Raw genomic sequence first — 15,225 nt, 5'->3', positions numbered from 1 at the left:
GCTAGACTTCCTCAAAAATGTGCTGCTGCATTTCCATCTCATTCTCATTTGAAGATGGTTTTAGTATTTCTGGCAGAAGTTTGGTCATGAGCAATTTAACAGCATTTCTTTGTGTCTACATGCACTGTCATGCTTATGGGAACAATTTGGCTTTCCTGATGCTTTCGGGGACATGCAGGATTCCCTGGAAGTTCCTCAAGTCAGTGCTGTGGCTCTTTTAAAATGTAGTTACTCAATATCTATAACCTTATAACCATTGCTTATTTTTAATAAATTTATACTTGCCTGAACAAGGAGTGCAGCAATCTGTTTCCACTATTTTTATTCTTCTACACTAAAGAAATGTAGGATTGCCAAATTCAAGGAAGAAGTCAAAGTCCTTACCCTGACTATGCCTTGTGAAGGACATGTTTCTGTCATGAAGGAAACCTGGCACACTCCAGAGCTTCACAATCAAGTGGTGTTAAGATCCTGGTTTTCTGCTGGGGTGTATGTACTGTAATAAATCACAGGCCTTCCTGGGGACAGCTGAAGCTGATGCAAAGCACCTGCTGTACAGAAAAATCTTTCATGCTAAAAGCCAGAAGTCTTTCCATTTAGTAACTTGAGGAGTGCTCAAATCTCAAGCAATTTTTATGTCAATAAAAAGCTCGTATTCGGGCATTAGCTGTCTTGCTCTGCACTGCCCTGCACCCCCTTCCATGCCTGCCCCTGCACTGACCCCCAGTGCCCACTGCCATGTCACAGGCTCTTCCCTGCCCCCTTTTGCTGCCTAGCTCACCCACACGGGGGGCTCAGATTAAGTGGCTTTTCAACGAGGCTTTTTGCCCTGCAAGCTGTGAGGGTTCTGCTCATGTCAGCACTCGGGGGGTTCTATCTGCCTGGGTTCAGTTCCAGGAGTCCAGGGGGAATTGAAAGCAGTGCCGCAGCAGAAAACACTCCAGACAGACCAAATGGTAACACCAGGCTTTTGCTAAACCCCTCCACAAGGAAACCCTCTGGAGGGCACAGAGTTCACTACGATGTGAAGAGCGCTGATGAATGCTCACAGAGTGTGCCACAGCACCATTGCTGCTCACACCCCACAGCTCTGCCTCACTGAGGGCCACCCCTGGTCACCAGGGGTAGCTTGCTTAGACGGCTTAATGAGCAAAATTGCAGGTGATGTGAGTGTAGCTGTGATGGCTGAGTTTGCAACAACCGAGTCCTAGTCTGAGGCAAGGGGGATGTGGACAGGACGTGGTGGCCGTCGCAGTAAGGCAAGGCAGCCACTCAGGAGACTAGCAGGCAAGCCGACTCGCTGGCTGGGAAGTTGCTAGAAGCTGTGTATGAGAGGAAATTAGGAGAGATTGGGGTGACAGGGAGGATGGAGGAACAGGGCAGGGCTACTGGAAGCTGAGCACAAGCAGTTTGTGTGCGGAGAAGACCTCTGGCAGCGGGGGGAGGGTCTGCCCTGTTGTGCTCCCTCAGCCACCTCCTCCGTGCCCCTCAGGAATGACTGTGCCTGTGCCCGGCCTTCCTCCAGCGTCCGCTCGCCGGGCCCGACTCTGCGCTTCCCTTGCCGGGACTCAGGCTGGCCCGGAGGGACCGGGGCTGGCCGGAGCCCGTGCAGGCCTGAGAGCGCGGAGGCGGCGATCGCAGCAGCTGCGCCGGGGAGAGGAGAAGGGAGGGAGCCTCAACTGCGGGAAGGAGACATTGGGACGTCAGAGAGGAAGGAAAACTTTCTCAAGGAAGAAGTTGCTTCAGTTTCCACCCTATATACCCTCATGTGAATGGCTGGGCAGGCGATTATCAGCTGGTTGGCTTCTCCTTCAGAACCACCCTCCCCCGCCCCCCCCACCCCTCAGCTGCTGCTGCTGCCGCCGCTGCCAGGAGGAAGTGGGAAAGCAGGAGGAACAGTCAGCTTTAACAAAGCTCTCCTGACTTCTCGTTCTCTTCAACAGTCCTTCCCTGCCTCCGCCTGGGAGGCAAAAAGGTGTGCAAAAACCTATGCAAATGTGTCACCGGGAGTTGTGTAAACCCTGTGGGAGGGAGAGAGGGATGTCTCTGGACCGCCCGCACTTTCATACACAAATTTAACAACTTCCTTTCCTGCCCTCTTGTATATTAAACACCTATCAGCTCTTCACGTCTCACCTGCTTTTAGTGCAGAGAAGCAAAACAGAAATTCATATTTCCTAAAAAGCACCCAAGCTGCAGGCAAGGTCCTGTTCTGAGCTGTTTGCCCTTCTGCACTACCTTAATGGAGCAGAGAGGACTTGCAGTTGACATCTGTGCCTCTTCAGGTATCACCTAGCTCAGGTATCTTAGGCTTTCTCGGGAACTGGGTAATAAAGGGCCTTCACCCTTCAATGTATCCTCCTTAAACCTCTAATAAAAGGTTTCAGATGAGAGCAATATAATCTCTATAAATGTCAGATGATTTCTTAACAACAGCTCTTCAGTCTTTTCATTTTAAAAAGTGGAAGATCAGACTTATATTTGTTAGCTATTCCCCAATTCATATTACAGGGATCAGGCTGCTTTTGCTTTTAAAAGATGTTTGCTTAAAAAACCTGAAACAAACAAAATCTCCTACATTTTCACGGTCAATCTCAATCAGTCAAACAATCCCTGGTAAAGCTTAAAAAAAAAAGAGTTTTAATGAGTGAAAAATTGACACTTTCCTGTACTTTATTTGCTCTCAAGAAGTTACCTGTCACAAGTGAGGCTAAATTTGAACGCATCTGAAACAGAAAGTTAAGGCTCAAGTTAAATTCTCAGTTGCAGGAATCACTCTGCTTCTGTATCCTTTTCCAGTGCTTCTGTGATAATTGTCTTATTTGAACTACATCTGGTACTTGTAGAGTCTTTTCTTGTGGTCTGAAGTTTTAATTTTTTAGTTACCATGTATGCCATACTGCAATTTTTTTTATATTCTAAAACAAGAAGGGGGAAAGGCAAAGCTTAAGAAAAAAAGAAAATAATGATGTGGCCTAAATAACAACAACAAAGAGAATGCTCCCGCATCATAAACTTTTCAAAACACAAAGTGACTTCAGAAACAGTTTTAATCAGAGATAATAAATTTTAAAAATGAAAACACAGTTTAATCCAAACATCTTTAAGAAGAATGATTCAGAAAAAATTTACTAAGTCCTTCTATCTAGTGTTTGCTTAATGCCTGACATCCTTTTTAGGTCCCTATCCTTTAAGCTTTTAAAAAACTTTGACTATCCCTGATTCCTGATCTTTAGCAGGTAGTGGCAGGTTGGTCACAAAGCCTTCTGGCTTTAAAGTGACTGGTTAGCCTGTGATATAAATCCGTAAACAAAAGAAAGGAGAATTTCATTTATGTGAGAATGCATTCATCTGTGCCTCTGGCAATCACAGCAGAAAACCAGGATCAGTTTTCCATCTGCTGAGAGTCCTTTTGGTGAAGTCAGCTTAGACAGAGTGTGCTCACAAACCCTATATTCTGAAGCCTTGCTGGTACATTAAGAGTTTCTTTCAAAAAGAACATTTCTTCCTCCCTGTCCTACTCTCCTCTCTTTTTTGAAGATTTCCCTCTCTTCTGCTAACCTCTTCCCCTTTTTATCCAGTATTTGGAATGTGCTACCTGGGAAATGAGACATAAGTGACCTGTGTATCCCCTCTTCCACCATACACCTGCCCTGCGGTCAGATGGGTCCCACCTTTCAGCCATGCACAGAAGGGAACGCTTTTAAGCAGCGCTTTCTCTGTACAAATATCCTGTGCCTATTTTTAACGTGGTGCCTTTCCCGGGTGCCGGCACAATAGTGACCTCTAATGGTTACAAATCGTAACCGTCCAGCATCATTTAGGGAGGGAGGGAGAAAGGGTGGAAATCTGCAGCCCCTCTAACTTGTCCCAGCTTTTGATTTCCATCACTGTTAAAAGAAAAGTAAAAGGAAAAAAAAACAAACCCAGAAACCTAGAAACAACAACAAAACCAAACCAACAAAAAAAGTAAACTAATTGGGATTTTTTGTTGTGATTTTTTTTTTGCTTTGTTTCTAATGCCTTTCTTCTCCCATTGCCTCTCACTCTGTCCTTGTGCATCTCTGAGATGAGTATGACACACTTCCATTAGACATTTGAAAACAGCAATAATGCTTCTCTTAACTTCTTGTCTGTCATGCGTCCAAATTCCCTGATCACCTACTGTGAGCACAGGGAATTGAGTTGCTGCTGTTATGTTTACTCAGTGCCTGCCCGCTGTCCTGCCTAAGAGGCAGAGAAGCTATGACTGCTTTCTTAACTTTAATCGTGCAAATTTAGTTACTTACCAAATCTGTTATTTGCACTGTTACAGGCACTTGAATCTTCTGGTTACAGAATTTGTGTGAATGAGAAGGGGAAGTTCATCAGGGTCTCTTTCAGTTTTGCTGTTGCCTCAGAGAAGCTATAGGCCATGATAGATGAGGCAGCATATACCAGATTTTTTTTGTTCCAGAGGCTAAATTGTATGGGAAAAAAAAATTCCATTTTTTTTGTTATGCAAGATCACACTGCCAACCTTTTGGTGAGCAAGGGCTAGATTGAAAGGTAAGGTGAGTCTGCTGAGCATTCATAAAAAATTGGGCCATTGGGTAGATCATCAGTTGAACAGAATATTTTTACTGTGAAGTATACGACAGCTGCTGGGGGCGAGAAGAGCAGCAGGAAACAGAAATGCAGTACTGGTCAGCTGAGGGGGGGTCCATACTGTTCATTCTTGTGGGCTATTGCATAAATTTGAGCCTGAAAAACTTCTCTTACAGGATGATGAACAGAGATTTGATAAAAAACTCATGTCATGTGAAGAAAATACTCAAATCCATGGAAACTTAGGTGTGGAATAATGAATTAAAGACTGAGATCCAGAAGAGAATAAGGTAAGACCACAGAAATCATAGAAATAGGACCACTGAAGAATAAACACTTGAAGATATAAAAGGAATTGACAAAAGGATTTTGGAAATAGTTAAAAAAATTACTGAGAAATGGAGAAGATCAATGGTTGTGCCTTAATTGTTGTTTTGAGAGCCTTTGTAGAAGAGAACTAAGTGAAAGCCTGGAGACATGATTTCTGGAAGTTTTTCTTCTCCCAAAGACATACGAAAAGAGGTATCCCTATGATTCATCTTTAGAATCAAAATGCAGATGCCCTCAGGGGTTTACAGAAGAATCATGGCATTGTAGAGGTTGTGACACTTCTCAAGAACTTAGTGAAACAAGTGACCAATGGGAAGAAAAGGCATTAGACATGCATCAGCAGAAGTGAAAGGAACACCCAGCCATAGCTGCAAATACAATATGCACAAGATCCTCTGATCCCTATTTCATTCAATGAAAATGTAAACTCTCTAAAAGTATTAAATCATTTTGCCTATAATTATGGATTGAATTTGGCAAATTTCTTACATGTCCCACTTTTAAATGAGCAATAAATAATTTTCATGGCTTTTCAATATCATCCAGTGATGACATTGCAAATTAAGAGACCATTGTTCACAGTTTCAGTGCTGGAACATAGGTGTGGCTTTGTTTTTGTACATTTCTGTGTAATTTTTCCACTCTTAATTTTCTGTGTACTTCACCTTTTACATTGAGGGATGTGGCTGAAGGTAGGTGCTCTTTTTGTTCATTTCATATATTTCCTGTAAAGAAAACTGAACTCTGATGAAGAATTACTTTTATTGTTTTTTAGGGGTTTTTTTCTCTTAACTAAATGAAAAACATGAACGGTTTGTAAGAAAAAATATCTAAAAAGATGACTTTCTGTTGAAATGAACCCACAAATCCCATCAGGTTCTTAATCCAAGGCTGTTGATTCAGGCGTGGATGATTTACTGATAAAAACTACAACTGCTTCTACAACAAAAAATTTAAAAGTGCACCTTTAAATATCCTTGTGTTATCTGCATTATGCTATCAGGAGCCGTTATCGATGTCGCATGATATGTTCTATATCAGCTTCATATTTACATTTGTTTATGCATATGATTTATCTTGGTCTAATTTACATACCTAACACATTTTCCTATATTAGCTTCCCCTCCTCCTCCCTCCCTTCCACTCCCCAAGAATATGAAAAACTTTAACAAATAAATATCATATGAAGGGTATTGTTGTTCTGAATTCTAGGGGTGTCTGCAAATGTGTTTTTTGTCTAAGTTTCAAAGTACAGGGATGGGGAAGGTTGCAATTCATTCAGCATCTCTTAAATATTGCCTGGTACCAGTGTGAATGGTCTAGTGGATGTAGTAGTCCTGGCTTGCCAACAGTTTCCCTAAACAATATGATGGGGCTCTCAAGCTGGATGCAAGACACAATAGGATAACTAGGATGCTGGGATTTGTGAGGCTCTGAGTGCAGCTTGTCTCTCTGTGCCAATAGAGGGCATTATGTATGCACACAGCAGAGCTGTCATTGAGAGCTGCAGGCAATCCTCCTGTCGCTTGTCTGGCTTTACCATTACAGTGTTTTTCCTAGTGTCTTATATAGTGAGTAAAAAAAGTACTTTTGGATTTAATTGGGGCAGATGTTAGTTTATAGAATTTTTGAAAGTAGCATAAATATCAGGAAAAAAGAATTATCTCTCAGTGTTTCTCTACTTCTTATGCTCCAGTTCAGCTTCACAGACAGAAAACCTTGCATGTTTAACAAAAACAATAGTATCCTGAACATTTTATTATTCTTAGCCCTGCGAGCTGTGTTTTGCACAAATCAGTTTCAAAAGTCTGTGTTTGCAGTTATGCAAGACCTGCTGGTCTTCTGTGGCTGTCAGAAGTCCAGTGACCTCAGTGATTTTCGCAGGCAGGTAGAACTCACTTCACAGAGAGCTCCTTAGGAGATGGTTCCTTCTGAATGTGGTTAGGCACTCATCCCATTTTATGACCAACATATAATTGTATATAATACATCTTTCTGTGCAGAATCTGTAGGATTTATTTTTTTTCTTTAAACAAAGGGTAAACCCTAACAGATCAATCAAATTTCTTGGTTTGCCTTATTTTCATCAGAAAATTTATTACTAAATTCTCATGTCTCAAAAGTTTTTTTGCTTCTTAGAGTATATCTGAGAATTATCAGTATCACTGCAAAAAGACAGGCATGCTAAGGGGTATTTCTCTAGGTCGGGAATCAATGCAGCCTGTCCTGACTTGAAATCAAAAGAAAATGCAACTTTTCCCCTTGGGTTAATAAGCTGCAGTCTCATCTGTCTGAAACTATTATTGTAGTTCTTGTATTTTTTTCAGCTGATATTATATCCAAGTGTTTTGGTCTAAACTTTCCTCTGTGGTGATGGTCAAAAATGAAGTAGTGAATTCTATGTTTTGCTCCTCATTTGGATTTCAGGATTCTGCAGGCCTAACTTTGCTCCCTCTATCTCTTTCTGTATGCACTAAAACCAGATTATACCCAATCTCATGCTCAAGAAGTTCATTGATTTTTTTTTTTTTTTGGTAGGAATACTACTTTTTCCACAAGTTTGTTTGCTGGTGTAAAACTGCCACAAATCAAACTTTCCCAAAGTACTCTTTACTCTACTTTTTTCTGTTACTTCTTTTGCTCTCCTCCTAATTTTTTTCTGTCTTTTCATATTGCTGTAATATAAATTTCCACCTGTGCAGCATCAAAGCAAAGACCAAAAAATGTGATTTGCTTCCTTGGTGAAGTTTTTGGGTTGCCTGTAATGCAAAGATGAAAGCACTTCTTTCCCCATAATTTTATGTAGCATTGTCAAGAAAATAGACTAAAGGAATAAATTCATGGCTTGCATAACTTTGAATTGTCATTCATATTTGGAATCAGGGAAACAACCTGGAAATCTGTAAGGATTTAATCAAAAAAGTGAAACTGTTAATTGTTGCTTATTTTCAAGCTCCATTTGGCAACAGCAGAAGTTCAGTGATTAACATATCCAGAAGCATACTATTTCTAAACAAACCTGTTTGTGAAAGCAGCTAGCCACTTGAATCATGCCAGAAGACTAACTGTGTGCAAATTTTAATGTAGGATTTTGCAAATAGAAGTATTGCATACGTATCTGTGTTCCTCTAGTACAAGAATCCCTGTGGCAGCTAGAAATCAGCAGGCAACAGCACAGCAAGATACTACTTTGGTAGTCCTTATTCAGATCCTGTTTATTCATACGTAAATCTAGAGTAAGTCAAGTGACTTGAATTATTGGTGTAAGCAAATATAGTGTTTTGACCTTCAGTACTTGGTTCTGCACAGTGGGATTACAACAGAAATAAATAAAATAAAAGTGCCTGGTTTATATTTTAAAACCAAAAAGTATGCCTTATGTAAACATTTTGCTTCAGATTCAGTAAGAATTTGATCATAGTGTAAAGCAGAGACAAATTCAACCAGAGCACTCAGAATTTTGTGCAGCATTATTAAGTGTGAACCATATTTTATTCCATCTATTTCACATTACCATTTTTCAAGTGGCACTTGCAATGAGCAACCTTTTTCACCTGTAAGTTTCACAAGGCACGTTTTTTTCTTTTGAAAGAGGATTAACAGCCTCAAGTAAATAATAATTCTTTAGTAGTACTGCAGCCAGGGAAGATGGTTGTGGTACCTTTGGACAGAGGTACCATGATAAATGCATACAAGCTACTCCAGCAGTTCTAAATCTTTTCCAAGAGCAAAGATGGCCTGAAAAGTTATTCAGATTTCTTACTTTTCAACATTTACCTGTAAAAACACTAATCTTGAAATTATCAGTTTGTTTTATTAATAAAATACTTATAAAAAGATACATACAGAGAGTCTAATGAAACTGACTTTCTAAGGAAACAAATTCTATCAGTTTGCTAAACACACAACACCACACCACAGTCCCCATCCAACTATACTGAAGATTTATAGATAAAATCCTTTATCTTTTTAGTTACAAAGCCCTGCTGAATCAAAATAAGATAGTAGAATTGATTTTTTTAAAATCTAATTAGGTGTGCCCCATTTCTTTGTTGGTGTCACACTGACATTTGACTGCAGAATTCCTCTGGATACACAATCTAGTTTTTCAGTTTGGCCTTGAAATAAGTTGTTTTCCTTAATTTTGTATGCCAGAATCAGTAAAGTACATACAAACCAGTGCAGATGATGAAGGACCTAAAAAAAATAAAAAGTTTCCTCATGCCCTCAAAAGCAGGAAGCCAGATGGAAGGATTTGAAAACTCTTAGAAATAAATATAAAGATTTACAGTCACATTCACAGCAGTTTTAGTGGCAATGCATCCATTTAATAAAAAGTAAATGAATAAAGTCCTGTACTTACCATAATTTCAGTTCTTCTGTCTCCACAAGCCTGCTAAGGAGTATGCACTGTACTAGAGGGAGTCAGAAATGTTCTTTGTCCTTCACTATCAACATTTATTTAGAAAGCGTATGTGGTCTGTCCAGCCTTCACAGGAAAAGATATCAGCAGTATTCTTGTTTTGCACATTATCAGAGACCTAACAGAATTTTAAACAGTATTTGTTTGGGTTACATCGCACCACTTTGAAGGATGAATAGGTTTTATTCATTCATTTAATGACTTCCAAGATTTTTATGAAAAGCCTGTCTATGCTGATGATAAAATTATGTAGTTATTTTTTTCAGTAATCTTTGACTGAATTAAAAAGGCAAATGTATTTTGGTTTTGTTTTTCATACTCAGGGCTCCTGCATTTTCATGTATTTAGGCTTCTCATACTCAGGGTTCCTGCATTTTCATGTATTTAGGCTTCACTATCAACCCTGTGCATGTCTCCTTCTGACCCAGACTTTCATGGATATTTAAAATCTGAAGTAATTTTCTATCTCTAATAGGCTGAACTATATTTCTATCAATTAGCCTTTAATTATTCAGCTCTTCATAGCTGATACTATGAGAAAAATAGGATTGTCCTGTCTGACAGGGTATTAAAGTTCTGCAGACTTCCTATTCTGCACAAAAATTAAACGAAGAAGGGGCATATGGCCATAAACTTCAGTGAGCTAGATCTAGAAAAAACCCAAAAACTAAAACAAAGGGCTTAATGAAAAAGGGTGAAAGAAGAAAGAAAGGGAGTGAAATACTGGCAGATACAGGAAAGAGGATACTGGCATATTTTGGTGATGTCTAACTTCTAAATAAAAATCAGTTGAGTTTTTGGTAAGCAATCTTCTCAGTATGAAGTAATGAGGGATAAATAAATATGATATTAAAATAATAGAAAATACCATATCTGTGTAAGAAGCAAGATTTAAACTGCATTCTGTGGTGAAATCAGGATTCCCTATAATTTCAGTGCTACAGCACAGATAGCATTACTGTATTGCTCTAAGTCCCAAACCAGTTGTTTTCTATTAAACTTTCAATGGAACATATCTATACTATCTATTATAGAAATAATAGCAAATACAACTACAGATACTTATAAGGGCAATTAGTAAACATACTACCTATTTTCCTCAAACCAGGCAATCACTAGGGCAGCTATGTGGGTTTTTTTCTTGAGCACAACATTATGTAACTCTAAGAACAGTTTTGAATGTTTGAAAAACATTCAATGTATGTAACTACATCTAATGTAGGTTTCACTAAAGAAGGATTGTGTCTGAATAAGTTAATTCCTCTTTTACAAGGTTTAGCTGACATTTAATTTATTTGCCTAGATTTCAACAGAGTATTTCATGTGATGTGATGTCCTTTGTTGAATTTTAAGTGGTGGCAATTGGGAGAGGATGTGACCTATCGGAAAGACTGCAAGGTAGACAAGGAGATGGTTAAAGCTACATCAGTTTAGTGGAAAGGGTTTAACTGGGATTACTCACAGTGTGCTGCAGGTATCCGTCATGGGGCTGATCCTGTCTGATCCATGACTTGGGTCAGGACTCTGGTGCCTATACTGATGTTATCTGAAGCTATTCTAAACTGAATGGTTCCTGGGGAAAATCAAGTTGTTATACAGGAAGGATGAGACGAGTTTTGTAATGGAGTGATAGAACTCAACCAAAGTTTGATAAAATGTTAAATAATAAAGTCATATTTGCTTTGTGCCAGGGAGACAATGAGTCACTAACATGACATGCACATGGGAAAAGCACATGTAATTTACATGTGCATTAGGCAAATGGTTTTTGGGAGAGGAAGGAAAAGAATTTGTGCAGAGGACTGATGAGGTCTTGTTTACAGCCCTGTGTGCAACTCTGGTCAACTATGCTGAGTGACCAAGTGAAAACTTCTCGTATGAGCAGGACTTCCTGGCTTCTGAAAGGATACTGGAAGAGCTTACCTTGGGTAGCTTAAGAAAGTGGAGATTAGAGGTTATGACAAGGTCTGTAAGCATCAGGGAAGGATAACTTATACCAAAAAATAAGGGATTAAAATCAAGTGTGTATAAATAAGTTGCGACTACATTTTAAAGTGGGAATTATATTATACTATAATTTTTATTAATTTATATTCATTTACATTCAGAAATGATCTTCCAAAGAGCATAGAGGAGGAAGGAGATCAGTAAGGCTTGCATATCTTACATGACCAATTTATTAATGACATTTAATGACAGGACAGGGAGAACTCTGCTGTTAGGAAAAAAATCTGCTGATCAGAGAGATGTTTGGTCACCGTGTCTGCTCACACTGAGTGTTAACTCTTAGATTATGGTAGGTTACCCTAGGCCTATCCTCTGTACTTTTTTTTAAAGCAGGAATGTTTCCATGTCCAGCTCTTTAGGATTTACTCTGTCTGTTAAAGCTTTCCTGATATCTGATAGCTTTACTGTTGGTGGAGAGTTCTCCCACTGTGAGACAGTAATACCAGATCTTCACCAAGAGGTGCTTTATTGCAGGTCCACAGTGCAGTAAAAAGCCTGTCAGGTTTGAGGCTTTCTGAAGCGTCCCAGGAAGACTGCAGGAATGCTAGGTGCATGTGCATCCTGTTCCGTCCATTGGGAATATCCTGTGTTTGCGCTTAGGAGCATTAATTATTGGAAGCCTATTAGCAGAAACCTGTTGCCACTCCTGTGGTCTGAAGGGACTGCTCATGGTGGCAGGACCAGTGAAAGGCCATTTTTTGGTCTGATTTTTGTAGCACAGTAGATTTTGTGATTCACTGTTCTCTCTCCTGCTTTCTTTTGTGATGGTTAATCTTGGGTACTCAAAGTCTTTAGAGTCACTTGTGGTGGGCAGGAGGAAGGTAAAGAATGTTGCAAGGGACTCTTCCAGATCTGGACTGCCAATATGCGAGGGACCAGTCTCATTTATCTGATGACATTTATTGTTTCTGTATTTCCAAACCACTGAGCCTTCATATATCTTTGTTATTAACTGTTTCCTTATATCTTGCTTCCAAGGGAGTCTTCTGATGTCTAGTAGTATAGCTAAATGTGGCGGCTTATTAACCCCGTGACTCTGTATGTTCCCCTGTTCCCTCCCTAGCCTTGGCCACTCCCTCAGTTTCTCCCTATTTGTTCTTGTACCCCAACCCCGCCCAGGGACCGCCCCGGGCCCCTGACAAAACCATCCCGCACCCAGGCCACGCTGTCTCTCTACCTCTGAACGTCGCGGGGACAGGATGTGATTAAAGTCATCTCAGTCCCTCATGAGAGACCCTTCTCTACCTTCTTTACCATCCACTGCATTGTAACACTGCTGGCTGCTGGAGCCCGATCGCGGGGCTGTCCGAAATGGACTCCGGGATGCGATTAATCGCATGGCCCTAGGGAACCCTCGCTGAGCTTTCAGGCCACAGCAGCCTGCTAGACAGAGTCCAGCAGTTACAACAGCTAAGTTAACATGGCTACCTTTCCCTCAAAGGGAACGCTAATTTCTCCTTGTTGAGAACTATCCTTCCTCCTCACCCTAAACAAATTTTCCAGTAATTGACTGCTGTGTTCAGAAGTCACTGAGGGAGATGGACAGGTAGGTGCAGTGACAACATGACTACATCAGCTTTGTTTCCTTGTTTTGGAAGTTCTGCTAAAAATGTGGATGTTAATATGACAATTCTTCTATCCCTTTGTTAGGTGCCTCTGATTTTACATAAAATCTTTTACTCATTGACACAGTCAAGATACAGTGTTGGACTATTCTGCACATACTGGGAGGAGCAAGAGCAATAACTAGTAAAACTGCATGTCTTCATAAACATCCTGGAGATTAATGGCATGAGTTAGATGTGAAATGTAGGGCTGAAATAAATCTGCAAGGCCATTTTGCTGAAGGTAATGACTCTTCAAAGTTCTTTTCTAACAATATACCATCAATCAACTGATGCTATATAGATTATTCTTACACTTGTTCTGGATTTGAATTCTTGAAAATCAGTTTGAAAACATAACCAGAAATAATTATGAAGAAAACATAGATAAAGGGGTACCAATATGCCATTGACTAACAAAGGTGGAGTATTCATGTTCTAATGACAGCCACAGACAAAAGGTTGACCACAGCTACTGTATCAGCACATCTCTGTTAATATGTTCATTGTTTATTGCTTTTTTTTGATTACAGATCATTTAAGCTGCAGGTACTTTTAAATTATGCCATTACACTGTTCTTGGGTAGCTAGCTGGCCAGCAGAAACTGTGATTCGTGGAATTGGTTTGAAATCCATTAATGTTTTCTAAAAAAAGAAAAAATAGTGCAGAAGTGTTAGGAAATAGTAGCTAAAACATATATATTTGGTCAAAATTTAAAAGAAATTTTACTCTCACAGCTCATGAAGATCATGATTTTATTGTGTCCCAGGTATGACTGTAATGTAAAAGAATTCTAATAAAGCACAATCTAGACAGAATCCTGTGCCATGTGCTCTGGGATGACCCTTATTGAGCAAGGAGATTGGACCAGCTGACCCACTGTGGTCCCTTCCAACCTGACCCATTCTGAGATTCTGTGATTTTGTGAAGGATGAATGAAAACTCATAGTGTGATTTTCAGAAGACTTAAATTTCAGACTTCTGCTTTGAGAGTGAGTACTCCACATGTCTGAAACCACACAAATATCAGAAGCTAGTTAGGTTAATATTTTTTTCTTTGCCATACCAGAGGAAACATTGGTGAATGTGTGTGTGTCATGAATAATCATTGTGGTGTTTGGTCTCATGGCTGAACAGGAACATGTTAATGATACAGTGCAGGAATAAAATTAGGCTGCTTACGAGATTTGTTTTTATTTTAGTAACACCGACTTAATTGAATCAAGCAAAGGCTAACTTCATACCCTGAATTTAACAAGAGGGCAACAGCACTGACCTAGGGAATGTCCCGGAGTAGGGGAACACATAGAAATACTTTCCCAGAATAGTTTCCAATCCTGCAAAAATTGATTCTTAAGAGACTTCCTGAATGAACATGATTATTTACCTTTAATAACCTTCCATTTCTTTGTGTTGAGGTTTTAAAATGCATATTTACTTTTGGTATGCCCATTGTGTGAAGGACCAGTCTTCAGTCTGTTTAAAATCTGCCACTTGCTGGTTTGTTTAATTTACAATACTTACACCTGTCCCCATGATACTACTCTTGATTTTCCAGAACTATATCATATTCTTCTCTCAGTGTTATGTTTTCCACCTGTGGAATAACTATTGGAATAAGTAGCTCTGACAGCCTGGAGATGTGGTGCTGTAGGAAGGTGTCTGTAAGGCTGTTAAGTCTTGCTGGCCATGCTTTCTTCAGGGTGCTTCACAGGTGAAATATTAGATGTAGCTGAGCTCTACTGAAGCTGAGAGAGGGCAGTAGAAATCTTCTGATAGATATTTTTGGTGCAGGTAGAGGACATCTTGCAAGTCTTATCATCAAGTAGTTTCAGTGGGGAAACGTTCAACATATTTCCCTGTATTTCCACCTCTTTTCCTCTTGTGGCCTCTCAGAAGGTAAGAATCTTATGGCAACATGTTAAGAAAAAAACCCAAACACTTTTTTCTGGGCACGAAAACTATTACTGTTTTCAGCAGGTGAAGAAATATGGGTCTGCCTTGCCAGATTAGAGACCAGAGCATACATCCTCAAAATCCTGTTATGTTTTGTTTGTTTCCTTTCTTTCTTGTTTTTTTTTGTTTGTTTTGCTTTTCAGTATATAATCTAATAATAATAACAGTAATAATTCAATAAACCCCAGCAACCAAAAAACCAACCAAAAACCTGTGAAAAAAGATGTTCCTAGACATTTCTTAAAATATATTTCTTCAAGCTGAACGTTTCAAATCTGCTGTAACACTAGCTTTATCAGATTTAAGCATTCTATTTA

General features: G+C 39.6%; 1 protein-coding gene across 2 annotated transcripts in view; it reads right to left on the bottom strand.

Annotated features, from left to right (window-relative positions):
- Nucleotides 1-13,340, bottom strand: part of FYB1 (FYN binding protein 1) — a 63,251-nt gene extending 49,911 nt beyond the window's left edge. For both annotated transcript variants that reach the window (XM_042028440.1, XM_042028442.1), the window contains exon 1: nt 9,281-13,340. In XM_042028440.1, coding sequence (XP_041884374.1) covers nt 9,281-9,283 — 3 coding nt within the window. In that variant the 5' untranslated portion in view covers nt 9,284-13,340. The remainder of the gene's footprint in view (nt 1-9,280) is intronic.
- Nucleotides 13,341-15,225: the final 1,885 nt, after the last annotated feature.

This window comes from Corvus kubaryi, unplaced genomic scaffold (genome assembly GCF_017639235.1).
Source record: "Corvus kubaryi isolate FWS band 111438036 unplaced genomic scaffold, C.kubaryi_AGA036_p1.0 37308, whole genome shotgun sequence".
Lineage (NCBI taxonomy): Eukaryota > Metazoa > Chordata > Aves > Passeriformes > Corvidae > Corvus > Corvus kubaryi.
This window is presented reverse-complemented; position numbering and strand designations above follow the sequence as displayed.